The sequence below is a fragment of the Trichoderma atroviride genome, chromosome 5 (genome assembly GCF_020647795.1).
Source record: "Trichoderma atroviride chromosome 5, complete sequence".
NCBI classification, from domain to species: Eukaryota; Fungi; Ascomycota; class Sordariomycetes; order Hypocreales; family Hypocreaceae; genus Trichoderma; species Trichoderma atroviride.
The window spans coordinates 3,822,276-3,846,855 of record NC_089404.1 but is presented as its reverse complement, the minus strand read 5'-3'; the positions used below and the strand labels follow the sequence as shown (position 1 = coordinate 3,846,855).

Here is a 24,580-nt window from a genome sequence, read left to right as displayed (position 1 = left end):
TCTCCCGCTCCTAGCAGCAGCCGGGAAAATCCCTCTTGCATTACCGCTAGCAAGGGTTCCTGCATAATACGAAATTTGCCCAAAATCTCTTCTCTGTGAGACATGCTCAATACAAGTTAATAAAATCGTCCCGTGTTAGCAAACGGGTTTACGCATGCCACTAGCATCTTGAGAAACAACTCCAAAAAGGGCAATTGTATCAGTGTGACAGGTCAATATTAGAAAAGCCAGATTAGGAAATGAATGTGGTGAGCCTACAGGGGAACACAATCGCAAATATACTGGCATGATGATAATGAAGACGTAAAGACGTAAGTCATATCAGTAAATGCCAAATGAACAATAGATTGAGTACCTACTACGTTAGTAGGTACATATACCAAGCTACAGCGTCTTTGAGCAATTTTTTCTTACAACTTAGTAAGAGGCGAATTCATCACCAAGCTTGTAGTATTACCTTGCTAGCTTCGGCGTTCATGTATTCATTTCCCCCCGCAATGCTGTAGCAGTGTTGCATTGGGCTGGATCATTGCTTCTCAAGTGTCTGTTTGCTTACGAGTCTGGCAGACGCCTAGTGGGTTCATCTTTTTTTGTTGCCTTTCTTTCTCGGATACAACGGCTAGTGGATGGTGATGGGATCATGAAAATTGCCCTCTGTGCCACGATCATCCGAGATATACCGCATCGTCGGTAAGTCATTACCAACACGGTTCAATTAGGCCTATGTAACGCCAATAGTGTAACGGTCGGAGTACTTGGTATCAAGTTCTCGCCCCATAAATGCTTGCAGTAGTAGCAAGCGCTTCGTTTATTAGCGGTCAACTGCTATCAAGAAAAAGCAGCAAGTATTTGACCCCTGTCAACATTGTCAATTGCATGCTAGGTTTTAAGTGAATGCTGAGATCACTCTGCCGCGTTGCAGACAGCAGGACGCTAAAGAAAAATAACATGACACGATCGGGTTTTGCAAGGGAATATGACTGATACTACTTCTACGTAACTGGTATTATTCAGCCAGCTCGGAGTAGGCTTCGAGGTTGGATATCGTTGCAAAAAATGCTTACGGCATATGGGGCAATGCATGTCAACCTCGGGCTATTACCTCAGATCCTTTGATCCTGCCGGTAGGATTAGACCACTTGAACAACTGTTTCACTGAAGAATATGATGTGAATTAGGTACTACATCATGTAATCATGAGATTATCCTACACCACCTACGCCAAAGCAAGTCCTTCGCTTTGATTCTTAATCCTCCGACTTTACATGATTCGTGTGAGCATCGGACCCTCCACAGTTGCACAGGTATATCGTCTAATGCCGATGATTACGAGAGCTGCATCGCTATTTAACCAACCAATAGGCTATTCAAACTCGCTGAGTAAATAGCATGCCTCAAGATGTATTTCCGTCGGGACTCGTGCTCTCTAGCAGCAAAGTCAGCTTCCGTCTGTCTAAGACGGGTCTGCAGGTGTGTTACATGTCAGCTCACCCGCCGTGATCTTAGCAAATAAGAGCGCAAACTGCAACTACTTGATGTCTCAGCAAAGCACTCTTATGAGTGGCATTAGCAGCGCTGGTATTTCTGCTTCTACAGGTTTCTATTTTACCAGACCCGCACAACACCTCAGCCGCAAATTGAATCGGATCAATTTGCTAGTTGCCGCCTGCTATTCGCCAAAACGTGCCCTTATTTTCACCACGAGACCCTAAATCCAGTTAGAGACATGCTTATCGAAATGAAACATGGGGGCCAGCGGGACAGGATAGACCCGACCAGAGCCGCGAGTGGTTCTCCCTTGCAGACCACGATGGAAAATGGAGGGGAAGAAGCATCAAGTGGCGATGAAAGATTGGCGGACGATGAAAGATTGGGCAGCTGGGAAAAGGCAGCCCAAAGCGGCCGCGGCCATGCCTTGAAAATTCTGCTTGAGCGCGAGCCCCTGTGAAAATCCACCAGCTAAGATCGCTCCCGACTTTAGCTTCTGAAAGCTTCCGAAGGTAGATCTGCATCGTCAAATTTTGTGGAAACGCTTCAACAAGTCGCGGTGAAGGTCACCGCAACTCCTATTGCTCACTAGCCTTCCCCTTTTCGTCTTCATTCGTTTCTTCTTTGCATTCTCTTTGGACTCTTTCATTCCTCGGCATTCAGAAGATAATGATTGGAAGGCTTGCTCAGGCGGTCCGCTCTCTCGATGGCAGAGATCCTCCACCAGAAAACAGAGAGGAGCTGGGGTTCCCTCCCAATAGTGAGCAGGCGGCACGAGAGACAGCCAACAACGAGAAGCGAGTTACAATAACGGGAACTGATCATAATGCGCTAATTCCGACAAACGACAAGCTCCTCGCTTTTCGTTCCCTGACAGGCATCGACACTGTCCCTACTTTGTCAAGCACCGGCCATGCTCGACGCGCAGCACCCAACATTGGCCTATATGCCAGAGTCGTGCAGGCAGAGCAGAAGGCGGCTCACAATTATCGCATCTTCCACGGTTTGATCAACTTCTGCCTTGGGGCTCAAATGATCGTCGGCGCGGCGTTGACTGCAATCGGAGCAGCCAACGGCTCCCGTCACGCGGTTACGGGACTGGGTGCTATGAATACAATCATGGCGGGCATATTGACGTATCTAAAGGGCTCTGGTCTTCCTGATCGATACAAAGCTCACGAGAGCCAATGGAGAGAAATTCGCGAGTATATTGAGCAGCGCGAGCGAGAGCTTTGTTTACTAGACTGCACCCTCGATGTCCAAGAAGAGGTTGCCATCGTGGAAGAAATGTATAACCAAGCCAAAGCTGAGCTAGAGGCGAGAGGATTTGGGCTTCGTGCGCATTTTGGAGGCGGCCATCAATCGCAACAAAGGACAAATGATAGTTCGATAAGGTCCGTAGTGCATAGAGCAGCTGTCAAGGTAGCTCAATCTACAGATGCACCAGTCACACCGACGCCGCCGCCGCCAGCATCAAAAAGCTGATGGCAACATGAAATCGAAACGGCTTGGAGGCTGATATAACTATCACCCTTTCCACGTCCAGACTAGCCCAGCAGTTACGAATGCGCTATATACCGTCTAATTCTTCTTTTTCTTCTTTCCCTTCTTTTCCCCCTTCTTCTGCTATAATCACGGAGTCATTGGAAGTGTTTCGGATGTTGGCGTTCAGTCATCGTATCGGGAGTTTGGGTTATGCGTCTATGGGGACTGCAGGCATGTCCAGGATTTGATGAAGGTTACGGAGACAGAAGGAGCAGGATTTCAACACAGCACATCATACACTTACTGTGTTCATAGAGTTTTAAATGGCTTTTAATAATAATACCTTTTTTCCTTTCGTTTTACCCGTTTTATAAGAGCGAAGACCGAGACCCAACGAACCGCAGGTATTGACCAATGTGTGATGTCGTTCGAGTGAACAAAGAAGCGAAAATATACAATAGCAATTAATGTTCAATTATTAATTAACAAGATATATTAGCAGCCGTTTTTAGCATATCTCTCGCAGTACGCTTTGTAGTGAGACAGCCGGTTTCGTGTATTATCCCACCCCAGATCCTGACCCCGATTCCCCGCTTGTAAATCGTTAACCAGCAATTCACCGTCGAATGATACATAAATGTTATTGGGAGAAATGAGCAACATTTTCCTACGTCCTCCTTTTTCAGATCCAGTACCTTACAGCGCGCAGTGGAACATAACAGACAGCGACGAAACATCATCGCTATTCATCGGGTATCTAAAAAACATCGTGCGACAATCATGAAAAGAAAATACCAGATTACCATTCAGCGCTGATTTCGCCTTGTACTCATAGTCCTCGCCTCTAGAAGGTGAAATTGACTGGATTCTCGTCCAAAAATTGTCCCAGCTCGGGAAAGTTCATAAAGGGCAACTCATTAGCCATACTGAGGATATTTCCTGGCACTTCAAACACACGTCGTGACTGTGGCAGATTTGATGGAAGAGTGGGAATGCCAGCAGAGGATGTGTGAGGATACGGCAGCGGCGGCGAGGTCATTGCTTGGCTGGCTTCTAAATAGCCCAGGTTACTGCGCTGATGCTGATCTCTATCGCTCATATCTCGGCCGGGTAACGTGGGAATTGAAAGTGTCTGCTCGGGGGGTCTTGCTAATGGGACGTTCACTCTCGAATTATTGCCCTGGCCTTGCTCCATATCCAGCCGTACAAGCCCTGCAGGCCGGTCCGGACTGTACGCGGATTGTGCCATTGATGTGGCTCCGTCGAGACTCGATGACATTTGCGACGTGGCCCTGCTACCTCGAGCGCGAAAGCTATCCATGGCCTCATGAATGTTATGTAGCCGTTCTAACAGCCGCTGTGAGACGGGGGATGTTAATGAAAGTCGCTGGATTAGGTCTACGGCGTCAAACGCATCCTGAAGGCACGAGGCTCGGGCTATGTCGTCGCTGATACTCCCCAGCACAAGCAGCATTGATGAAAGGGCAGATTCGAGAAAGTGGTTGAACGTTTTATGTTGTGCATGATAAATGTCCGTCTCGTCGGCCAAGCGGACAAGAGCTCGAATGGTATCATGGGAAACATCAGCTAGAACGTTGACTGTTGATGGATCGAGGCTAGCTGCTCCGAGGCGATTTGCCGATGTCCTGTGTACAATGATTCTCATTTGGTTTGCTCTTAAATGAAGGAGCAAGCAGATCCTATAGTCGCCACGATTGTCTCTCGAAGGATCGTATTTCCTGGTGGTATCGTGATGGAGCTTAGCTGGCAGGTTACGCTTCCACTGAACAATGCGAAAATCGAGGAAGTCGCGTGTCATATCAGACGTGGAGCCAGTTATCGGTTCCAGTAGCCATTTCCTCACATCTGATGAGATTCGGCAATAGGAGACCATGCTCAAGACGTAGGATGTAGAAAGTGAGTCGCCCTGGTTCATCAGTGAGATTAAGCACCTTGAAGACATTTGTGCGCTTTGTTGTTATTACTTACATCCAGCATAGGGTGGCGATCAATCTCGGAGTCGTGTACTGCAAACGGCAACTCTGTGCCAAAGCTCCAACGTCGGTCAAGTGTATAGACACACCAGTAGAGCATTTCACCTGGTGTAGCAATCTGGCTCCCGTCCTGAAGACTCAAGTCTCCCGCGTTTCGAGAACTGTTTTCCTGGAGTAATCGCAGAACGACACCAATTCCTCTCCACGCAAGAATTTCCCGATCGCTAAGGAAGAAAAATATCGTCTAATACGCAAGACACCAAGAACGTTAGACTTTGCGCGCATGTTCAACGGCCTCTCCAGCTGCTTGAGACTTACGGCGAGTATGAGGAGGCACAAGTCGGCGGCATTGACAGTGCTGTCGAGCTGAGTCCTTGCCACTGTTGCTGCATAAATCTCTTCAACCCATGGGTTTGCTATTTCAATGGTCCGTGCATCAGCGAAAATGGATATAATCGCCAAGACATGGATTGCAATGTTCTCGATTTGAATGCGGCTGGCCTTGGCACCGGGTGGCGGTTTTGGCTGTCGCGAATGATCGTCTTTCGCATTCCTCACGTCGCCTTCTGTGATTTCGCGCCTCAGCTCGTCAAGGTTCAGAAAGGGATATTGTATGCCAATCTCTTCCTCGTAGAGTGCAATGATACTCAGCCACCGGTCATTGTCGACATAGGCCAATGCGTTTCCAGGAGCGTTGTTTGCTCTATGGAAAAGCAGCTTCTCCAAGAAATACGTCACAGGCACCCCATACTGGCTTTGGGCTTTTGCCTTTTGGGTGGACGCAGGCTTCGTCGTCACCAACAACCTCTCCGCCAGCTGCAAATAGTAGTCTGAGCTGCGCAACCCATTGGCGTTGGCAGGGGCAGCGGAAGCGGCAGTGGCAGTCACACTGTTAGTAGCTGCTGGTTGAGATTGTCCTTGGCCAGGCTGTGAAGATGGAGCAGCTTGCGCCTGGTTCTGCGTGCGCGTGGAAGAAGAGCCTTCGCTTTCCGTGGTGTTTCTAAGGCGGGTGAGATGAGATACATTGCACCGGGCATAGTGACCAGGGTGAGTCTTACGAAGTGCGATTCCGGTTTCGAAACCGCGTAGTCCGGTCATAGAGGCAGTTGTGGTTGCTCTCCCTGCAGGCCTTACAGGGCCGCTCTCCGCTACATTTTGTCTTGCGCCGCTGGCATTCATCACTGGGAAGGCGTCATTAAGGGGACTCCTCATCGACGACAAGGACAGCCACGCCGCACTCACCAAGCAACGCGCGTATATGAGTGTCTCCTCTTCCTTGAGGGCTGCGGCTGAGGCGATGGCTTGGATGCCGGCGCTCCTACGCTTCCGCCCAACGTTTCATCCATTGCAACAAATCGAGGACGACAGCAATTAGTCAGGGCTGTCGACGGTGATTCGCTCTGCGGGTCCAGCGGCGCGTCGCTTGCTGTATGCAGACAGGATGCAGGCAAATACCCACAATGGAAGCTGGACTCCGCGTGGCTCGCTCAGGGCATCTTAGATCATGCGGTGCTTGTTGAGAAGCATCACATTTCATTAACGACGACGATACCGCAGATAATCTGGCCCGTCTGTTGAGCTCATCCTAAAAGATCGACTCTGACATTCACACGCGAGAAGCCGGTCTGACCGCGGAAAGACATTGTTCCGGCCACTGCGGTTACTAAGCGCGGGCTTGAGTGCCGCGATTGGTAACAGTCCCGTTTAGGCAGGTGGAAAAGGAGAATCTAGGTTGCTGACTCAAGCCTATTACTGCATGTATAGCCGGCCTATGAGGTCGAGAGGCTCACGATATGCGCCCGCAGCGTCTGCGCTACCCTGCGGCTCGGGCGTCATCGCATAGAGCTCATGTGCAAAAATAGATAGACGAGATGATGAAATCGTGATTCTTAAGTCTAGTAACCATGAAATTTCAATAGTGGTGCTACTTTTAGCCAATAGTAAAGGATGAAAAACCTTACAAATATGTTAATAATTGCTCGCGGCAATGCTAGTGAATTATCTACATCAACTAGGATCAACGTATATTCCGCACCGCTCTGAAGAAAACATCACTTGGAAAGCAGGTTTAAGTTATTGAAACTACAAAGCAAGAGAGAAATGGAACACTGCTACATCACGCATTCCGCCGAGGTGCCAAATTTGCTATTGCCCTTTTGCATATTCTGCCAAATAGCCAAGTGCTGAGCTTCTTCAAACTACCTGCGATTGCGCTCATGCTTCTAGTATGTGATTGATACAGTTATATCCAGTAGTCTTTGTATTTCCCTTGGTTTGAATAGAATCACGTTGGTAGAGAAAAAAAATCAGCCATAAACAAATAAAAGATGAGATTTCACGGTTCTACAACTCTTCCTACATATCTTACAAAAAAAATCAACAACTTCTATCAATCATAAACCGTCTTCATGCACTCAATACAACATCTTAAATCCTCCTCTCTCTAGTTTAACATGCTCATTGCTCTTCTTCCGGAAGAGGCTTGTCCAGTCCAAGGCGCTGGATAGAGCTGGGGAACTGCTTGGGGTTGGGTTTATCGGCATCGACAAGATACGTCTTTGGTGTCTTATCAACCATAAGGCGAATAAGATCAGGTCGCATGTAGTGTCCACCCTTTTTCCACAGCCATTAGTTAGCGCCATTTCAAAAAAGTCTCAAGGTTTGATCAGAAGACATACGAAATCAGCAAGACGCTTGGTCAAAATATTCTCATCAAGATCGATATCGACAATGAAGATTCCTTCGAAATCCTTGGCAGGATCTTCCACGGCGCGGAAGCCGTCTGGTCGGTAGATGCGAGCGAAGCCGTTGGCGATGACGGCAGCCTCTGCGTCAACAGCTGCTTCGTCATTCTGAAGGCGCTTGGGCAGATTGAGACGGGCACCCTCTCTGGTGACGACCTGGCTAGGGGCGAGCGTCCAGGTGCCGGTCTCATAGGCGTAAGCAGGAGTCACGAGCTCAGACTGGGCTTCTGAGATGTTCGTGTACGGGTCGGGATACTTCAGAGAAGATGCAGGCGGGTAGACGGGCCACGCGGCAACGTGGACTTCCTCGTATTGGGCAGCAGCATTAGCCTTGAGGAAGGGGTTCATCTGCAGTGGATTAATACGACTGAAGCGTTTTCGTTAAAAATCTGGGGCAGCTCACGTTTTCCCAGCAGTTGAGGTGGCCCAGGTTGCCAATTTCAGTCTCAACAACAGTGTTCAAGGAATCGCCGGTGCCCTCGCCGAAAACAAGCTTCTCGACGTGTGTGGGCTTAATCTTGCGGCGGTGGTTGATAACGTTGCCATGGGGGTCAATGATGATCTGGGCAATGTAAAGACTGTGGCCCTCAACCTCGGAGTAGCCCAAAGAGACATAAATCTGGGCCTTGCGAGCGGCACTTCGGATGCGGTTCATCTCTTCGGAATCCGGACGAAGAGAATTCTTGAAGTAATCCTTAAGAAGGGGCAGAGAATCTTGGTAGTTTACACGCCATCCCCAGTAGGTGTATCTATGATGAATCATCAGTTAGTTTCACATTATTATGCTCCTTGGATGATCTTGTATCGCGTACCCAGGAATCCCTAAGGAGATGTATTAGTAAAAGCATTCTCTTCATCATTCTTTGTATGTTGACTTACAAACTTCAGGGAAAGCAATGAGTTTGCATCCCTTTTCGCCAGCTTCGTGGATGAAGCTGACAGTCTTCTGAATACACTTCTCCAAGTCAAACCATCCTGGCTCGGCCTGAACACAGGCAGCCTTGTACTGGCGGATAGTTGCAACCATTTTTGCGTTTGAAAGTGTAGGTTTTGGTAAAGATGCTTCTTTAAAGGCTGTTGAGATGATGCTGATTGTTATTTGGTGGTTTTTTCAAACAAAGCGTCTAGATACCATCATATTTATATTCAATGTTGATACCAAGACATCGATATACCCTCCATTCAACAAAATAACCGCCATATCCACCATCAGATCATATCCTGCGCAAATCTTCGTGTAATTCTCTCACTACCTCTCTTGCCATCCATGCCATCCATGCCATCCATCTTCAGAGTCACCGCCAGCCAGTATGCCGCACACGCCGCCATTCAATCTCGGCCATCGGAATCTCGGTGATGGTGTTTGCATGCTATCAGGGCGTTGACCCCGTGAGCATGGAAAAAAAATCTTGCGGTGGACATCGAACCACCGGTAGGAGTCAGTCCCGTAACTAGCGGCCGGGCTCCGAATTCAGTCATTCAGCTTGTTAACACAATTTTTCCATGCGGCGGTTCCACGATGCGGATGCCGAGGGACATTCATGAAAAGTACGGAGAGCGCATAGACGCATTTGCCGCCGGACCCTGCAGTTTCCTAAGATTTTCCTTAGAACGAAAACGGACCGGCTCCGCATTCGCCGCACATGCCGCACATTCTCGCACTGCCCGCAGAGCTCAATGACGATGAATTCAGAGCTTCTTTCTATCATAGATAGTCCATATCACTGTTATCTTTGTCTGGAAGTTGGTTGCGATCATCAGTAGCCGCCATGAGCAGGGTGGTTAAAATTCGTCCTTTTTTGGCCAAACGCTACTATGGCTTGGGAAGGGGGGTTGATCCTACTCACACAAGAAACGTGTGCAAGATGACATTGCACTGCAGCGGCAGATTCCGGAACGGGAAATTGGATACGCTGCCATCTGATATCCACAATAGATCCGTCCAATGAACCCATTGACAGCCTGGAGAAGGTCGGATTCGGTAGTATTCGCAATTACGTCGTAAGGCGTCGATGGACACATGTCACCGGACAACCAAGACTACCAGCCAGCCGGCAGACCCCACAAATCAGCAATCATGTCTACTCTCTGGAGAAGTCTGTCCGAATAGAGCAGATCCGACCCTGCGGGCTGCCGGTCGTTGGCTAGCCGCCGTTTCGAATAGGCGCTGCGGCAACTTGCTGATAGGAGATGTGCATGTATGTATTTACACATGAGATAACCGATAAGCAGGATTCTGAATCTTGGCACACACTTCATCCTTATCACTTTATCTTGCCATTGCAAGGGGCACGATTGTTCCAAGCTTCTCATCATATTCCGGCAGAGAGCGGTGGATCGAGAAAAGATGCCGGACCTCCTCAACAAGCTTGTGTATGCATATATACGCAACCGCCTTGTCCGTCAATTAACTCGCTCACCAGCCGAGAACCATAATAATATCCTATACGTAATTTACTCAGTAGTAGAACAATTTATTGCGTTGGGGAAAAAAAAAACTGCCGCAGTTCGTAGGGCTAGGATCGGAATTGCCGGGTATAGCTAGTTCGTCGGCAGGCTTACTCACCGTACAACGTCCAGCCTTTGATCTGGCTCAGGGTTCCATCGGTGTAACCTGACATTACGTAGGGCGTGCTGCATTGCCGTGCTGTCAATGAAACAATCCACATTGCGGCTGGCAATTGGGTTAATCCTGGGCGTTTGTGGTATGGCGACAGGATCCACTCAGCAATGACGGCCTTGTTTCGGTATCAATAGTAATATATAAGAAAGCAACAAAAGGCGCCGACGAGGCTCATAAAATTGCCGGCATATACCACGACTATATTGGTATCAAGAGCGTGAAATTATGCTCTGATTTTGATCGTTTTGCAGTGGAAGAATTGGCAAAGACCTAAACAATCAGGCATCTAAGAGGGATTTAAGCTCACATCACAAGAGAGTGATGTGCTGCCTCATTGAACGGTTCAAGTAGCGATACCGTTTGTACGACTTACCTTGCATCACCTGATTGCGACAATGGCAACATGAAAGACCAAACGAAGAATAATTGATGATTAGGTTTCATTCAACACTGTGGTTGACTGTAGCAGGGCGGAACACAGGACTCAGAGATAAGGATAAAAAAGATATAGCCGCATATGTTGCATTTCTAGCTGCATTTAGAGTTGAGGGGTATCTGTGATTTGGCTGCATGGATCATCAATATTGTGCCCCGTATCGGCAGTTGTAACTGTAAGCTAAAACGTATAAAGAGAGAAAAAAGAGATAAGAAGGAGGGAGAGAGACAGAGAGAGGTAAAGGAGAGGAAGCGATCAGCCTTATCCTGAATTTGATATTGATCAAATGATAACGATGTCGTGGTTGCACGACTGCAATGGTATCGTGCTCCTTGGGCACCATCTACCACCCTGACACCTCAACATTTCCTGGGTATCCTTCCCAGAAGCCCTGGGTAGCATCTGCAAATGACGCCTGCATAGTAGAGTCAATATCGAAGTGCGTATCAAAAAGGTCATAATCGGCAGGCGGTACCACGCCAAATTCATGAGACACAAGCTCGGTCTCATTCGTACTGATATCGTGCGTAGCTATTGTTTCTTCTTGTTCAGATGCAATCTGTTCAAATTGTCAGTCATGGGCTGTGATATGGATGCATGGACAGAAAGACTTACTGCAACATCTTCTTCGCTCGCACTATCAGCAGGGTGGACGGGGGACGGCTGCAGGGCGCCATAGTCGATGATGGCATTTCGCATTTCTCGTCTGGCACTCGGGCTCACTGACTCGGTGCCCTTTGACTTGGAGTTGCTATAAAATATGTGCATCGCTTTGATAGTTTCGCGCTGTGAGAGTAGCTGGTCAGCAATGTGTGGGGAAAGGAAGAGAGTAGAAGGAATGGGGAGTGACTTACCCAGGTATCAGCCATAGGCCAGGCTTGTCTCATATCTTTAAGGAAAACGCAACCATCAATGATGCGTTGCCGCCAGCTCTCCATCTGCGGGTCGCCCTCGCTTACGTGAGGGAAATGCCAAAAGTACAGCAATGTTCCAACAGCTGTATAGATAGTGAAGCCTATCCACGGAACCAGGCCTCGTAGGAAGAAGAGGCCGAATCCGCGAATCTCTTGTAGCATTTCGCATACTTGGTCGGCAACTTGTGCAAGCTCTCTGGAGGAAAACATAGTCCACTGCTTCCTATCGCCGTTCTCTAACTCGGCCTCTTCGTGCATTTCCAGTTCCGGCAGGTAGGATCGATAAAGGAAGATGACAGACATGAAGTAGATACAATGCATATAGCAATACGCCTGTCCTTGATTCTGGACGCTATGCGCATGCAGCAACGATAGGTCATACCTTAGACGTGGCGGCAGTGATTCCCTCCAGGCGTTTAAGCGAACTAACAAACGCTGGAGTTCAGACTCTGGTTGCCACGGAGGCGTATTATTTGGATGCGAGGAGCAGGACCACTTCGCAACAGCACCCCAGACGTCAGCAACTCGCATGCTGTATGCGACGATGCCTAGCTTGCCGATCGGGATGTGTGGGTTGCCATCAGATCGGAAGATGTCGATATGGGGGCATATGACAGGTTCGCCAAAGATAAAGTTGCCCGAGTCGCACGGTAGTTGAATGTGCATGCTGTCGGCAGATAGCAGCCGCTCACGGCCCTTGCCACCGCTCAGCAGGCTATCCATGAGGAAACAAGTCCATGCGGTACGCCGTCGTTCCTCTCCGTGAATGAACTCTTCTGTGGTCTGGGCCCCAACCGGGGGATCGTCAAAGAGGCCCATGATCTGAGCCATTCTCACGGCCATCCCAAGGTAGACCCATGCGCGCCTCCCCTCGCCCGAGCCCCATCCATGGCCGGTGAGCATAAGAAGCACTTGGATCCGTTGCAGGCTTGGCTCATCGATTGATGGAAGGATGAGGGATCTAGTATGGGCAGCAAAATAGTTGCTGGTCTGAATCTGACTGGAGAATCCCTCTGGGGGGTTTTTAGAAAATCTGTTGGATGAGTCAGCTTCCATCTCAACAACTCTCACCAAGAATGGAAACCATGAATTGGGTATTCTGGACTTACCTCACTGTAATAGCCAACATGGCCCACGCAAGAGACCGATCCAGCGTCTTGTTGCGGATTGCGGCGAAGAAAGTAGGGATGTGATGAAACGACCATTTGTAGGAACATCTTAGGTAGCTCTCCTTGACCTCATCTGTCACGTACTCCAACGGTTCCTTCTCCCACAAGTTGATCTTGGGATGCTCATCGGGGTCCTCTGCACTGCTGTTCTGAGCAGCCGCCGGGGTAGCCAGAAGCGAGGCTGCATAGTTGCTGTCTGCTGATAAAGACACACTCGGAGCGGCACGCGCTTGACGCTCCAGTCGCGAGCGCCTAAAGATGAACGAAGTGCCCTTGGGAGGGAAGATGCACTCATCTCCTCGCTCTTTGCAGCGGATACATGGCGGCCCACCGGAATGGATACACTGAAGGCAGTCAGCATGTGAGAGGAGTCGGGGCACCACGGATTCGGGCTGGATTTACTCTTCTTTTTGAAGTCCGACATGCGCCGCAGGCGATTGATTTCTTCATCACCACGGTCTTGAGATGCTCATCTTCTAATGGACGCGTAACCGTCCCTAGTTAAATCGGACCAGCTGGAGACATACAACGGGAGACGGCCCAAATGTGTATGTCTTTACATTAAGTGACGCCCCGGAGACTGCGCAATAGCTGGATCTCGGCTTTCAATGCAGATTGTGAGCTGTGGCCAAGACGGTACGAAAGCGCCAGCCTCATACTGAGCATTTGCTCTCGCCTGCTTTCTGCTTACCTAAGTTGCCGCATGGATAAGAGCTCCACGCGCATGAATGGAGCATTATTGCCTAAGGCAGGAAATGGTGTTACTAAGATAAGAGCTTACTAACGACAAGCCACGGGTTACTACAGCAGGTAGTAGTCGTTTGCAGATCTTGCTTGTAAGCGGCTTACCAAAGTACTCGTACGATTTTAGCGATGATCTTACCATAAGAGTAAAGCTCTCCCATCGGTAGCAATTCTTCACCTGTTACTTGAGAATGAGCTCTATTACCAGCTCCAATATAGCTGGTTGCGTGTACGATTTGAACGGAATAGCCCTCGCCTCTCTCACCGAAGCCAAATGAGCAACAATAGCAGCCTAGATCATCCATCGGTCAACATAGAAACTACAAAGAACGACGCCTTGCAAGTTTAAGAAGAGAAAAGCGGAAATGGAGTGAATCAGAGACACTCTATTCAATGAATACGAAAATATTAAAAATATGAGACCGAAATAACACCTTCCGTGGAGTACATGACTCTCTCCCAACTGGTATATTTCCCTCTAGTTGTTCTCCCATTCCGTGTCCTCAGTCCCAGTTCCATTATAGCCCTAATCCAATTACACATTATTAAATCCAACCTAATTTTTATTACTCCAACCACCTGTCCCTTAGAACTCATCGTTGACGCTGATGAGAGCTGGGGCAGCGAGTGTCTTGGCAGGAACATCATCGGGGCTGGCAAAGTTGTTGCCATCAGTCAAGGCAGCAACAGACAGGCCGAACATGATGTTCTCCTCAAAGGGGAAGGCAGCCTGGAAGGTGACCTTGCCGCCGTTCCACTTGAAGTTTTTGACGGGGACGCTGATGGGGAGCAGCTGGCCGCTGAAGTAGGTGACAAAGAGGCCGGTGCTGTCACCGTTGCTGAACTTGGAAGCGCCCTGGACGGTGCTCAGATCGGCACTGAAGTCAAAGGTCTGGTCCTCGGGCTTGACTGCAAGGGCAATGGGGCCACCCTTGACCTTGAGCTGCTGGAAGATGGGGATGCCAAAGGCGTTGACATCATAGGGGCAGGAGCCAGGAACAATAACGTTGTTGTTGAGGAACGAGTAAGCAAAAGCGCCGACGCTGGTGGTCAAGAATGGCTTTTCGGAGGGCACGGCGCCGATGAAGGTGCGGTAGAAGCCATTCTGCTCACCCTCTTGGCCAATGATGGATGCGACTCCTCGAACAATGCCAACGTCTCCAGCTGTGGCGGCGCCCTGGCTGACGTCTTGCAGAGTGCCCATGACGAAAGAAGTGAAGACTCCCGCAACAGCAATGGCGTCATGGATGTTTGTGACGGGGAATTGGTATTTGCAAGGCAGGGGGGCAAGCTTCTTGAACTTGTTCAGCGCGTTGAGCGCATTGAGAGCGTGAAGCTCTTCTTGCTAATGGAATTGTTAGTATAAGCCGCGCCAAAGGTACATTCAGGAAGCGCTAATGTGAATAAACTTACAGCAATGACAACCTTGAAGATCTTCTCCAGTGCGTGCTTGTCATAGCCTTTGTAAGACTCGTAACCCTTGACACCAGTTGTGATGTTGCCAAGGAGAGAGCGGAAGTAGGCAACCTCGAACTCCTCGTTGACGGCAATGGCCTGCAGCGACTGCAGAGTGCTGTCGGCCAGTTTGGCTGGCGGAGGCGCGTTTGAGAGCGAGCCATCGGCTTGTTTAGAAATGGCCTTGAGCTGCTGGGCATTCGGAGTGGGAAAGCCGTCCGTGGCAGCGGCGGCGGCGACGGGAGCTACCGCGGTGCTGCAGTCCTTGGCATTGGGGGGGCCATGTTGCGGCAGACGATCCGGCCAAAGCCAGGGCGGAAGCGAGGATCTTGGTGATCTTGGCCATTGTGCCGGGTGGGTGGTGTGTAAGAGAGAGGGAGGGTGTTGGTTGGTTATGCGGATATGCGGGAGCGACGAGGCGATTCTGCGAGATGCTGGATGCTGGATGCTGGATGCTGGATGCTGGTCTTGAAGATAGGGATGATCTTCTGGAAACGATATGGCAGGTGAGGCGGGCTATATATCTATCCTTTGAGGTCCATCAGCTCTGCTAGGCTCTCACTAGGCGGCATCATGGACTGCCCGCCAGCAGCGGGCCACTCTGCTTCCGGATCGCCTGTGGCTTCTTCCCACCCAAAGGCTATCTAAGCCATTAACCTACTGCTCCGATTTTAGACTACCTGGACGGAAGCTAAAGCTGCCGAGTAATGCTGCTAACAGATGGCAAGCGCCGTCAATGGAAGCAGAGCCCGGATGCGTTGTAAGCCGATGACTACTAGCTGCTGACAGCCCTGCTATTTTTGGCTTTTGAGGCTGTGGGTGTTTGTTGGACCAAAGCAGAGGCCGTGGCCGTGCTCCAAGAAAGACCCAGCCTTGGGTTTCTTTGTTTATTAATAGGCAGCGAGCAGCTTGTGCTCTGTGGCCCGCGACCATTTCTAGCCACATGCGTCTAGCCTCATGACCCGAGCAGAGGCGCGCGTTTCTCTGTTTGCAGCTCAGGCTTTGTTTGTTTCACGCCGTTGAACAGAATGGATCTCTGCCTTATGTCAGAATCGGCAGCAGCCCACGCCACGCTCCGGCCATGCTCTGGCCATCTGTTTGTCACGGATGTTTTGTTTTAGCGTTGATCACATAAAGCTGCTGTTCTAAGCACGCTGACAAGACGACAAGACCAGAGGCCCAAAGATGCAGCCCGCTTGACGGATCGGGCGGCACTGTCCATACCTTCTGCGATGCGCCCAAAACAAACACATCTCAGCCCTCTCTTTTGCGTCAAGAAAGCGCCCCATTAATTCCCACTCACGTAATTGTTCTTGTGGTTTATGCGTGGTAGAATTTGTGGCGCTTCTCCCCGCCTCTCCCCGCTGCTCTTTGTGCTCTTCTCTAGCGCCTTTTTCTTGGCTGTGAATGCTTGTTTCTGCCGCTTACCCTGTTGAGTGACCCTCTGAAATTAAGATGGCCGATACAGCAAGGGGACCAAAGAATTCAGCACCAGTGGGCGTAGCTTGGCTTCTGTCAGCAATCTAATTGCAGCTCCTCCATGTCATGTCATTGAGCAACTGGATTTCATTTTGAAAGACTGCTAGTAGTTGAGCACGCAAACGCCGCTTCCGTGGCAAGACAGGGCATCCTTGCGTTTAAGTTTTCCGTGGCGCAATTTGACATTTAAATTGAAATTCACTCCGCAATCATCTCTTTGCCTGTTCTCACTGAGCGCGTCACACACAAACAGAGCCGCTCCGCTAACAGGTTTGTGATAATTTAATCCTTTCTCAAGATGCGACGCCAACGCTCTGTTCTTTCCTTTTGTACCTAACCACGAGACGACTCTTGTAGCTACTATTGTAATTCTCATTCAGTAAATTATCCATCATTTTCATTTGGCCCTGAAACAATACTAGTGCGCGATGTAAAAGCAGGGAGCAACACCGGCATATTTTGCCAACACATTCCTACATCGGGCTACCTCAACTTCCTTGCATTCGCATATTGCCAACTGGCCATACAGCAGGGAGGTGCAAAGGATTTACTGCAAAGCGTCAATCAACAATTTTTGGTAGAGCAGCAGCACCCCTTCCCTTACTAACGCCGCTCTGCATCTCGGATTTTAGTACTCCGTAATCCTAGTAGGAGATGCGCCAATGTAGGCAGTCCGTAAGCCGCCACAACGAGTTGAACAGGGTTATAAAATTACTCGCGGATGTTCGCTCGTTTTTCTTTCTTGTTATTAGCGCACACCGAGTTTAAAGGAAGAAAATCCTTTTGACAAACGAAAGCGGCAGCTGAGTTGCTGATAATGAATGAGTTGTACAAAATTCCGATGACTATATTAGATTTGTGCAATTAGATCCCTGTTTGTCAATTCCAAGCTGTTGACTTCGTAAACAGAACAAACTTTTCTTTTGCTTCCCGCTGTACCGATAACAGAGCATCTGCTATTGTTAATGAAACGATTCCGGCTTTGACCTGTCTATAACGGCCCTGTATTTTGAAAGCATCCTGGCTTGGCTTTAATTTAACATCCCAGTGGCTTTTGACGCAAGCGACCTGGTTAACAGGTTTGCTGGGGGAACGCCTAACCTTTATATAATCTTCACTAAACACATAACTTCTACTATCACAAACCTTCAACCCAGTCTCAAGCTGAAAACAATTATTTAAAAGAAGAAGCTGCTTTGTGGTAAAAGTCGGAGCTTTGATGTCATAATTACGTCGTCAGGCTGGATATTATCACGAGAACTAGCTTTATAAGAGAATATGTACTGAAGCGGCGTGTTACCCCGCATGGCAAATATATAACGTTCTTTCATGCCCTGAAACTCTAATCACAGCCTCTGCGTGGCCAAATCAACTGTCGAAACACTCAAATTCACAGTTGAGCAACCGAAATCATCATGCCGTCAGTGTCTGAGAAAGCCAGGGCGAAGCTCGATGCGGTGCTGAACGATCCGGGGCGATATGATAGCTCCCGTAAGGTCAAAAACTGAGCCATCAAAAAGATGCCTAACTCTGTACAATAGATCTGAAAAATCGCTATGCGACGACACGATATGCCACGGGCTGCGGCGTGGTCAACTCTGTTCCACGTCGGCCGAGCACCAGTAGCATAGAGAGCGACAGCGGTGCCCCGAAGAATAGGCTTAAACGCCTCCTTTCACTTCCAGCATATTGAATGACGAGTGCTGCGAAATTCAACAAGAAAACAAAATTACAAACAACTTTGACGGCCATTGTGTGATTTGATGCATGTTGTTAGTTAGTTGTGCTATCAATGAAATATGCGTTCCCGTCGGTATCCTCTATAGGCTCGTTTGCCGCACATCGTTTTGGCAGGGTTGATCTGGTGGCAAACCGGCATTTGCAAAACGACATTACGAGGGAACAATAGCGTATTGAGACGTTGTATGCGTGGATCTAGTAGGAGGATAATGTCTCAATAGAACACATCAATACAACACTGGTCTTCCGAGACGTGGTTACCTATTGTGAAACGAGATGCAGCAATGCCGATAGATAGGCGTCGTGATAGGTAAAAAATGAACTATAGGTGCCTAGCAGGGTAACACTAACAGGATACAATCCTTGCTGCTCTTTACGAACTGCGTAGTACTAGCCCCTTTTCTCTTCTTCATGTAGTCTCGACAACCAACACTTGCATCGTTGAAGACCCTTTCATTCGGCCCTTTGTGGAAATAGTGTAGGAAAGAATAGGCAGCACACATTCCTGGTATTGACACTACCCAAGCACATGTAGGCACCAGCAGAAGAAGGTCAAAAATAGTTACGAATAAGGCTACCAGACTAGTAGATGATCAACCCGACTGAGTGGCAAGAACTCCTAGAATTCAACGCTTTTCGTTACGTCTGATCCAGATATTTAGATGAGCTTGCCCTATTCGCTTCGGCCCGTACCTGTTAGTCCTAGAAGCTATGTATTAGGTAGTATTTGCAGATACTGATATACCGAGATACGAAATCGAGTACCGAGACCCCGAATCGAAGAATGCAGACATTACTAAGCGAGCTTTTGTCATCTTTATTATTGAGCGTACATAACGTGTTTACCAAAAAAACGGCACCCCGGCCATTATGGGCTTACGATTGCCCGTCCATCAAAGTAGGTGGAGATTACTCGCCAGAGGCCTAACCTGGCGCTTGGCACAAATAGCCAAGTACAAGATAGGAGTTGAATATGTAGCAGTCCATATATGTATATAAAATTCGTATACTACTGTACCACATACTGCTAGGATCAGGAATGCCCCTGCAAGGCACGTCTGCCATGTTGCAGCCAAAGGATCAGAGGCCTGAAGAGCAACGGGGCTTAGACTAGCCGTTACGAGTTTCGGGGATCGGAATATTGATAGCCCTTGGCTCGTTTCAGCTCCTGAAAGCGGAGGCCGGCGGATGTAGTCAGATTGCGACTCGTGCCACTATTTCTTCGTACGGTTGCAACTCTCTCTGCTGCTATGTAGTTTGAGAATCACTCGCCTATCCACTAGGTGAGCTACAATGCAAAAGACATCCAGTTCTGGGCAAGGTCGTCTGGCTTTGGCCTAGAAGATATGAAGGCCAAACAAGGCTGCTGGACATGTAAACGTGAGTTTTTCGGCTTGTGGGACTTTGGCGCGTCCGTGCGAGTTACTGACAGCGGCAAAGAGCGGAAAATAGGGTGCGACAGGGGTCTGCCAGTGTGCCACAACTGCACTCGCACCGGCAGACGATGCTTGGGCTATGGTGTTCGTCTGCTTTGGCCGGATCGCCATGATGGCAGGCGCAAGGACAGCGGCTTTGTAGTCTATACACCGCCTGAGAACCCGCTGGAGCTGTCTGATACTTACGGACTGCATTTCTTAAATGTTACAAACCACGATGTGGCGTCGTCACTGAATCCTAGCTCTTATAATGCGCTGGTTACGAGACCCATCACGAAGCCCGGCCGAGCTCTCAATCTCTATCCCTCGATGATTGGCCAAGATGCCATGTTTATGTCATACTGTAAGAGCGTTAAACAACATGCTTGATAGAGCGATGAACTGACATGAACCAGATGAGCGCGTTATTGCCCCCATGATATCGACCACGCAAGTTCAGAATGGCTTCCGAACCGATCTTGTCCAAATGGTGTTATCTCGGGGAGATAGTGCCACGAAAGCCCTGTGGAACTCCATGATGGCCGTTTCTGCTTTCCATCACAGTGGTGCCGAATCTGCGTTGACGTATAAGACAAACGCTGTCCGCTATCTGTCCGCCTCCTTAACTCCGGGGAGTGAAACGAAATCAATCGATCTAAACGAGACGCAGTTTGCTGCATCTATGATGCTGTGTATCTACAGTGTAAGTGAAGAAGGAAGGATAGGCTCCTGGCCTGTTGACACTAACTGGATATGTTAGGTTTTTGATGAGACCGACGGTAACTGGACGACGCACCTCGATGGAGCGAAATACATGTTGGAAGGGCTATACCCGGAGCACCGGAGACACATCAAAGCCGACTTTCTCTTCACCTGGTTCTTGTATCATGAAGTATTAGCCTGCTTCAGCCAGCCACTTCGACAAGCCAACAATTGCCTTGATATTCTTTTCCTGCTGGGATCTTCCAACTGTGATGCGACTTTGGTCAGTCTTTGACACTACTTTTTTATAAATCTACATCGAGCTAATCCAAGTCGTTGCAGATTCTTGGAGCTTTGGGATGCTCGTTGGAGGTGATTGCCATTATTCACAGAGTGAACAAGCTTCGCATAGGCATCATGACAAAGGAAATCGAACCAATGTCCCCCAAGCTGATCCAGCAACGATTCGAACTGGAGCACACGCTACACAATATTGTCCAAAGACTCGATCCTGCGGGAGACACCGGCGAGGCTCCCGCACGGCGCACACGCATCTTGGCTACCGCAGAACTTTACCGCATAGCGACTCTGCTGTATCTCGTTCATGTTGTCCCTCTGCCCGGGGACGAAGACCAGAAAACAACTTATTTGGAAGAGGCGTTCGATATCTTAGAACGCCTGGGGGTGGCCACAAGCCCGTGGCCAATATTCATGGCGGCTTGCGAGTGCCACACAGATGAACAGCGCATCAGAATTCTACGGATCCTGGATTTGATGAATAATGTGAGAAACATTGGCAACATCCGGGTGATGCGCAATCTTATCGAGACCTGTTGGAAGCACTATGATCTACAGGCCGACTCTACGTACACGAATCGCATGAAATGGTGGGAATTTGTCAATTACGAAACAGCGGTACCTTGGTTTATTTAATACAGATACTTAATTTTACTACTCTAATCACACCGTCCGACCAAGTCGATTCCTTGTCTACATATCCATCGTCGTCACGAGTTTGCCCGCCTTTAGATTGACCAAGAGGCTGAGCATATCTGGCCGAGCAGAATGGCCAACAACGTCGATGGATATTTTAGCTTTGGTGATATCGCTTAGAGATATATCGGCCTTGAGGATTGCCTCTTCGCCATCGCCGATCGGTTCGCACAGTGCCCTTCCGTCGGGGCCGAAGATTTGAGAGAAGCCGCCGCCAGGCTAGTTATTGTCAGCGTACGTCGTTTGTATATAAAACGGACCACCTCAAGTTTTGACATACCACTTTGGTGACGGGATTTCCTGCCAACAAGCTATTCTTTGCCAAGCCCTCTTCTGTTAAAATCTGCGATGAACAGATGACAAAAGCTTGCCCCTCCATGGCCATGTTCTGGCTGATGCGCTGGTCTGCCTCACCAGTATCATGGTAGGGCCAGGCAATCTTTTCAGCATCTGGCATCACGAACATGGATGGCCAACTCGAGACATGAATTTGGACACCTTGCGTGTATTCGTAATAGCGCAGCAAAGGCTGCAGATGCTCCCAGCAGTTGAGACCGCCAATCTTACCAAACGGCGAGTCTACAACAGTTTTCAGGGATTCGGCTTGACCCTCGCCCCATATAGTCCGCTCTGCGTGAGTAGGCTTGATCTTGCGACGATTGAGGACAATCTCCCCGTCAGGCGAGATAAAAGCCTGTGCGAGGTAAATGCTGGCTCCGTCGCGCTCGCTGTAGCCAAGCACGATGAACATGCCGGCCTTTTTGACGGCCGCCTGAATGCGCTTCATCTGAGGCGAGTCTCTGGCCATGGAGTTTGCCTGATATTGAGGAACCCACATCGACTGCATGGTTGGCGCAGTGACTCGCATCTGCCTACGTTCCAGACAACTCGCAGTGTTAGCAGATGGAGTCATTAGACAGGAGAAGGTCATCTATGCTCAGGCGATTTACCATGGGTAACCTGGAATCCACGCCTCGGGGAAGCCAAGGACTTGGACGCCATCGGCAGCAGCTTGGTTGATGAGCTGAATGGTCTTGTCAACGCATCCGTCGAGATCGAACCAGACAGGCTCAGCCTGAACGGCGCCGACTCTGATGGTTTTCTCGTCTCTGGCTGCGGTATCCATATTTTCGTATAGCTCTGGCCTAGAAACGGTCTCTTCTTAGAAGCTTTGCAATGGCTGTCTCTTCAAACTGATGACAAAAAACGCAATGATTCTTGGGCTTCTGTCCCATTCTTATAATCCTCAACTGCTCCTTTCGAGCCCTTTCATCATCGCAAGCTGTTTCTTCCGTGGCCAGCATCCGTCCATGATGCCTGGAATCACACGTTGGCGACAGGATCACGGCTGATTGATACCGCAGCTGATGCCAGCCCACCAATCATCTCGCCTACCGACATCGCAGACTATTGCCTGCCGCAGACATTTGCATCGATCTTCTCGGCAGCCCGATCCGAGATGCAAGTCGGAAGTAGATCGACGGGTTCAGACGGTACACTAAACCAGATCGGGGGCCGTTGCGATGCACTGATTCGAGCGAGGCAAGAGTTTGCGATGCTTGAGTTTTGCGCCACCACGGACCACCTGCAGTAGTTCGCTAAGAGGCATGTGAATGCATGTTGACCCCCGCCGATGCCATCTTGCCAGGTTCCGTTGTTCTAGAAAATCTGGCTGTTCGAAGGAGCTGGGCCTATTTTCTGCCGTCGACCCACGTCTGTGATGGAGATGTTGGCAGCATGGACCAGATTACTCATTCCGAGTCTTTGAGATATCAAGTAAGCTTGTGCACAAATTAACAACGCTTGGATTATCCACAATATGAATGTGTCAACTCTATTATAAGTAAAATTGTCTGACGGATAAATTAAACTCAAGTGATACCATGCCTTCTTTATTCTCCCTGCGTATCGGACTGTGGTACCGCAGAGTTCCAAACTAGCTGTTTTTCACTAACCATTAAACACGGGGTATTATTTCTGCGCGGAAAAAATTCCTTACAATAATATCTTTCTGCCAATAAGATTTTTTTTAAAGGCCAAATTATTCGGCTGTGCGAGAGCAGCAAGATGGTCATGTTCTAGGATATGATTGCCCATTTTTTTGCTCATAGCTTACCCGGAACCGACAGTTACCTACAATGAATGGGTGGAAGACGGCAGCGCAAAGCTAATATGCCGGAAAAATAACGATTAAACTAGGGACACGTGGATTGATACATTTGTAGAGCAATGAATAGATAGTGAGCTAGTTCGAGAGTCGTATCGGCGAAACTACCTCGACCGAAATGATACATGGATACAAACCAACATCTCATTGCGGTTTACAGACTCAAACTACGAAAGGCGGAAAATCTTTAAAGTAAACTAATCTAAGACAGAGCTAGTGTCATGCCTCATATTGTGTAATTCACAAAGTGTTTAATCAGAAACGACGCTATGAGTATTGGCAACCAGTATTGTGTGCAAATCGATACTTTGGGTTTCCTTTTAACATTAAAAAGGAGAAAGCAGCCAATTGCAAAATTCTAATCGTCTATTGATGCAGAGGGAGATGAGATGCCTTTCACCAGAGCATAGGAACCATTTAACACTCCTTGAGTATTGACGCATAGCTCAAACAACACCCTTCATACATATAAGCTAAATATTGGAAAGTTTGGCTGATATCTACAGTTGCAGCCCACTGAGATGATTGCCAAATGGGCTGAGCTGTCATACCAAAAGTCACAATTAACAGCGTGAATAACAAAGTATTAAGGTGGAGCTTTATAATCTACAACGCTTTAAAACAATGCAAATCTACAAGAGACTCGTGTCTTTTATCCGGCTTTCTTGCAGCGCGCAAAGGCCTGGAGAGTAGCCATCAACCGGGATAAAGTGTAAACATTTCCCAACTTCCATTGAGTCAGTTGATTGCATATAGCTGGGATATCGCTACAAGTTGTAAAGCACATCCACCGCAGTTCCTTCTTGGTAGCCGACGAGTAACGTACGAGCAATATAGTATCGGCTGATTTAGATGATTTGTGGCATGATAGAGGGCCGCGGCATTCTTCTAGATTAACCGAAGAAACAATCTCCTCACTTGTTAATTTATTCGACAGGCTACAAAGTCAGTGGTTTCTTACAGGTAGTGCTCTTGCTGACGAGGCATACGAAAGTCATTCACTTTTTCCGCTCAATGCAACGATGGTGAGCT

General features: G+C 48.7%; 8 protein-coding genes across 8 annotated transcripts; 3 read left to right on the top strand and 5 right to left on the bottom strand.

The window, feature by feature from the left end:
- Positions 1–2,157: 2,157 nt before the first annotated feature.
- On the top strand, positions 2,158–2,973 carry TrAtP1_010514 (uncharacterized protein; the record flags this gene model as incomplete). Its single annotated transcript, XM_014089504.2, has 1 exon — positions 2,158–2,973. The coding sequence occupies one exon, from the start codon at positions 2,158–2,160 to the stop codon at positions 2,971–2,973; it is 816 nt and encodes a 271-aa protein (XP_013944979.2).
- A 501-nt stretch (positions 2,974–3,474) lies between these two features.
- Positions 3,475–6,547, bottom strand: TrAtP1_010513 (uncharacterized protein). Its single transcript, XM_066114744.1, has 5 exons — positions 6,210–6,547; positions 6,026–6,148; positions 5,286–5,967; positions 4,963–5,211; positions 3,475–4,900 (listed from the first exon to the last, which is right to left on the bottom strand). Exons 1-5 carry the CDS (start codon positions 6,311–6,313, stop codon positions 3,818–3,820), a joined length of 2,241 nt encoding a protein of 746 aa, XP_065970841.1. The 5' UTR covers positions 6,314–6,547; the 3' UTR covers positions 3,475–3,817.
- Positions 6,548–7,274: 727 nt separating this feature from the next.
- TrAtP1_010512 (uncharacterized protein) lies at positions 7,275–8,805 on the bottom strand. The gene is made up of 5 exons (XM_014089670.2): positions 8,591–8,805; positions 8,524–8,533; positions 8,115–8,460; positions 7,646–8,059; positions 7,275–7,580 (listed from the first exon to the last, which is right to left on the bottom strand). The coding sequence occupies exons 1-5, from the start codon at positions 8,736–8,738 to the stop codon at positions 7,425–7,427; spliced, it is 1,074 nt and encodes a 357-aa protein (XP_013945145.1). The 5' UTR covers positions 8,739–8,805; the 3' UTR covers positions 7,275–7,424.
- Positions 8,806–13,491, bottom strand: TrAtP1_010511 (uncharacterized protein). The gene is made up of 7 exons (XM_014089671.2): positions 13,256–13,491; positions 12,794–13,197; positions 11,625–12,717; positions 11,386–11,556; positions 10,278–11,329; positions 9,559–10,154; positions 8,806–9,448 (listed from the first exon to the last, which is right to left on the bottom strand). The coding sequence occupies exons 1-5, from the start codon at positions 13,301–13,303 to the stop codon at positions 11,114–11,116; spliced, it is 1,932 nt and encodes a 643-aa protein (XP_013945146.2). The 5' UTR covers positions 13,304–13,491; the 3' UTR covers positions 8,806–9,448; positions 9,559–10,154; positions 10,278–11,113.
- A 692-nt stretch (positions 13,492–14,183) lies between these two features.
- TrAtP1_010510 (uncharacterized protein) lies at positions 14,184–15,624 on the bottom strand (the record flags this gene model as incomplete). The annotated part of the gene is made up of 3 exons (XM_014089672.2): positions 14,184–14,942; positions 15,011–15,297; positions 15,615–15,624. The coding sequence occupies 3 exons, from the start codon at positions 15,622–15,624 to the stop codon at positions 14,184–14,186; spliced, it is 1,056 nt and encodes a 351-aa protein (XP_013945147.2).
- A 2,240-nt stretch (positions 15,625–17,864) lies between these two features.
- TrAtP1_010509 (uncharacterized protein) lies at positions 17,865–18,955 on the top strand. Its single transcript, XM_014089673.2, has 2 exons — positions 17,865–18,022; positions 18,073–18,955. The coding sequence occupies exons 1-2, from the start codon at positions 17,947–17,949 to the stop codon at positions 18,222–18,224; spliced, it is 228 nt and encodes a 75-aa protein (XP_013945148.1). The 5' UTR covers positions 17,865–17,946; the 3' UTR covers positions 18,225–18,955.
- Positions 18,956–19,316: 361 nt separating this feature from the next.
- TrAtP1_010508 (uncharacterized protein) lies at positions 19,317–23,228 on the top strand. Its single transcript, XM_066114743.1, has 5 exons — positions 19,317–19,651; positions 19,712–20,050; positions 20,103–20,389; positions 20,447–20,671; positions 20,731–23,228. Exons 1-5 carry the CDS (start codon positions 19,618–19,620, stop codon positions 21,319–21,321), a joined length of 1,476 nt encoding a protein of 491 aa, XP_065970840.1. The 5' UTR covers positions 19,317–19,617; the 3' UTR covers positions 21,322–23,228.
- TrAtP1_010507 (uncharacterized protein) lies at positions 21,611–22,507 on the bottom strand (the record flags this gene model as incomplete). The annotated part of the gene is made up of 2 exons (XM_014089510.2): positions 21,611–22,253; positions 22,332–22,507. 2 exons carry the CDS (start codon positions 22,505–22,507, stop codon positions 21,611–21,613), a joined length of 819 nt encoding a protein of 272 aa, XP_013944985.2.
- Positions 23,229–24,580: the final 1,352 nt, after the last annotated feature.

Bases quoted from the DNA above. Each gene is read 5' to 3' on its own strand.
- TrAtP1_010513 (XM_066114744.1), bottom strand. From the start codon at position 6,313: ATGGATGAAACGTTGGGCGGAAGCGTAGGAGCGCCGGCATCCAAGCCA. The intron at 6,149-6,209 runs GTGAGTGCGGCG...ACGCCTTCCCAG, and splicing joins TCATATACGCGCGTTGCTTG to TGATGAATGCCAGCGGCGCA. The intron at 5,968-6,025 runs GTAAGACTCACC...CACCCGCCTTAG, and splicing joins CGAAACCGGAATCGCACTTC to AAACACCACGGAAAGCGAAG.
- TrAtP1_010512 (XM_014089670.2), bottom strand. From the start codon at position 8,738: ATGGTTGCAACTATCCGCCAGTACAAGGCTGCCTGTGTTCAGGCCGAG. The intron at 8,060-8,114 runs GTGAGCTGCCCC...AATCCACTGCAG, and splicing joins ACCTCAACTGCTGGGAAAAC to ATGAACCCCTTCCTCAAGGC. The intron at 7,581-7,645 runs GTATGTCTTCTG...CTGTGGAAAAAG, and splicing joins CCAAGCGTCTTGCTGATTTC to GGTGGACACTACATGCGACC.
- TrAtP1_010511 (XM_014089671.2), bottom strand. From the start codon at position 13,303: ATGAAGAAATCAATCGCCTGCGGCGCATGTCGGACTTCAAAAAGAAGA. The intron at 11,557-11,624 runs GTAAGTCACTCC...CTACTCTCACAG, and splicing joins GGCCTATGGCTGATACCTGG to CGCGAAACTATCAAAGCGAT. The intron at 11,330-11,385 runs GTAAGTCTTTCT...CAATTTGAACAG, and splicing joins CGAGCGAAGAAGATGTTGCA to ATTGCATCTGAACAAGAAGA.
- TrAtP1_010509 (XM_014089673.2), top strand. From the start codon at position 17,947: ATGCCGTCAGTGTCTGAGAAAGCCAGGGCGAAGCTCGATGCGGTGCTG. The intron at 18,023-18,072 runs GTAAGGTCAAAA...TCTGTACAATAG, and splicing joins GGGGCGATATGATAGCTCCC to ATCTGAAAAATCGCTATGCG.
- TrAtP1_010508 (XM_066114743.1), top strand. From the start codon at position 19,618: ATGAAGGCCAAACAAGGCTGCTGGACATGTAAAC. The intron at 19,652-19,711 runs GTGAGTTTTTCG...ACAGCGGCAAAG, and splicing joins AGGCTGCTGGACATGTAAAC to AGCGGAAAATAGGGTGCGAC. The intron at 20,672-20,730 runs GTCAGTCTTTGA...AAGTCGTTGCAG, and splicing joins CCAACTGTGATGCGACTTTG to ATTCTTGGAGCTTTGGGATG.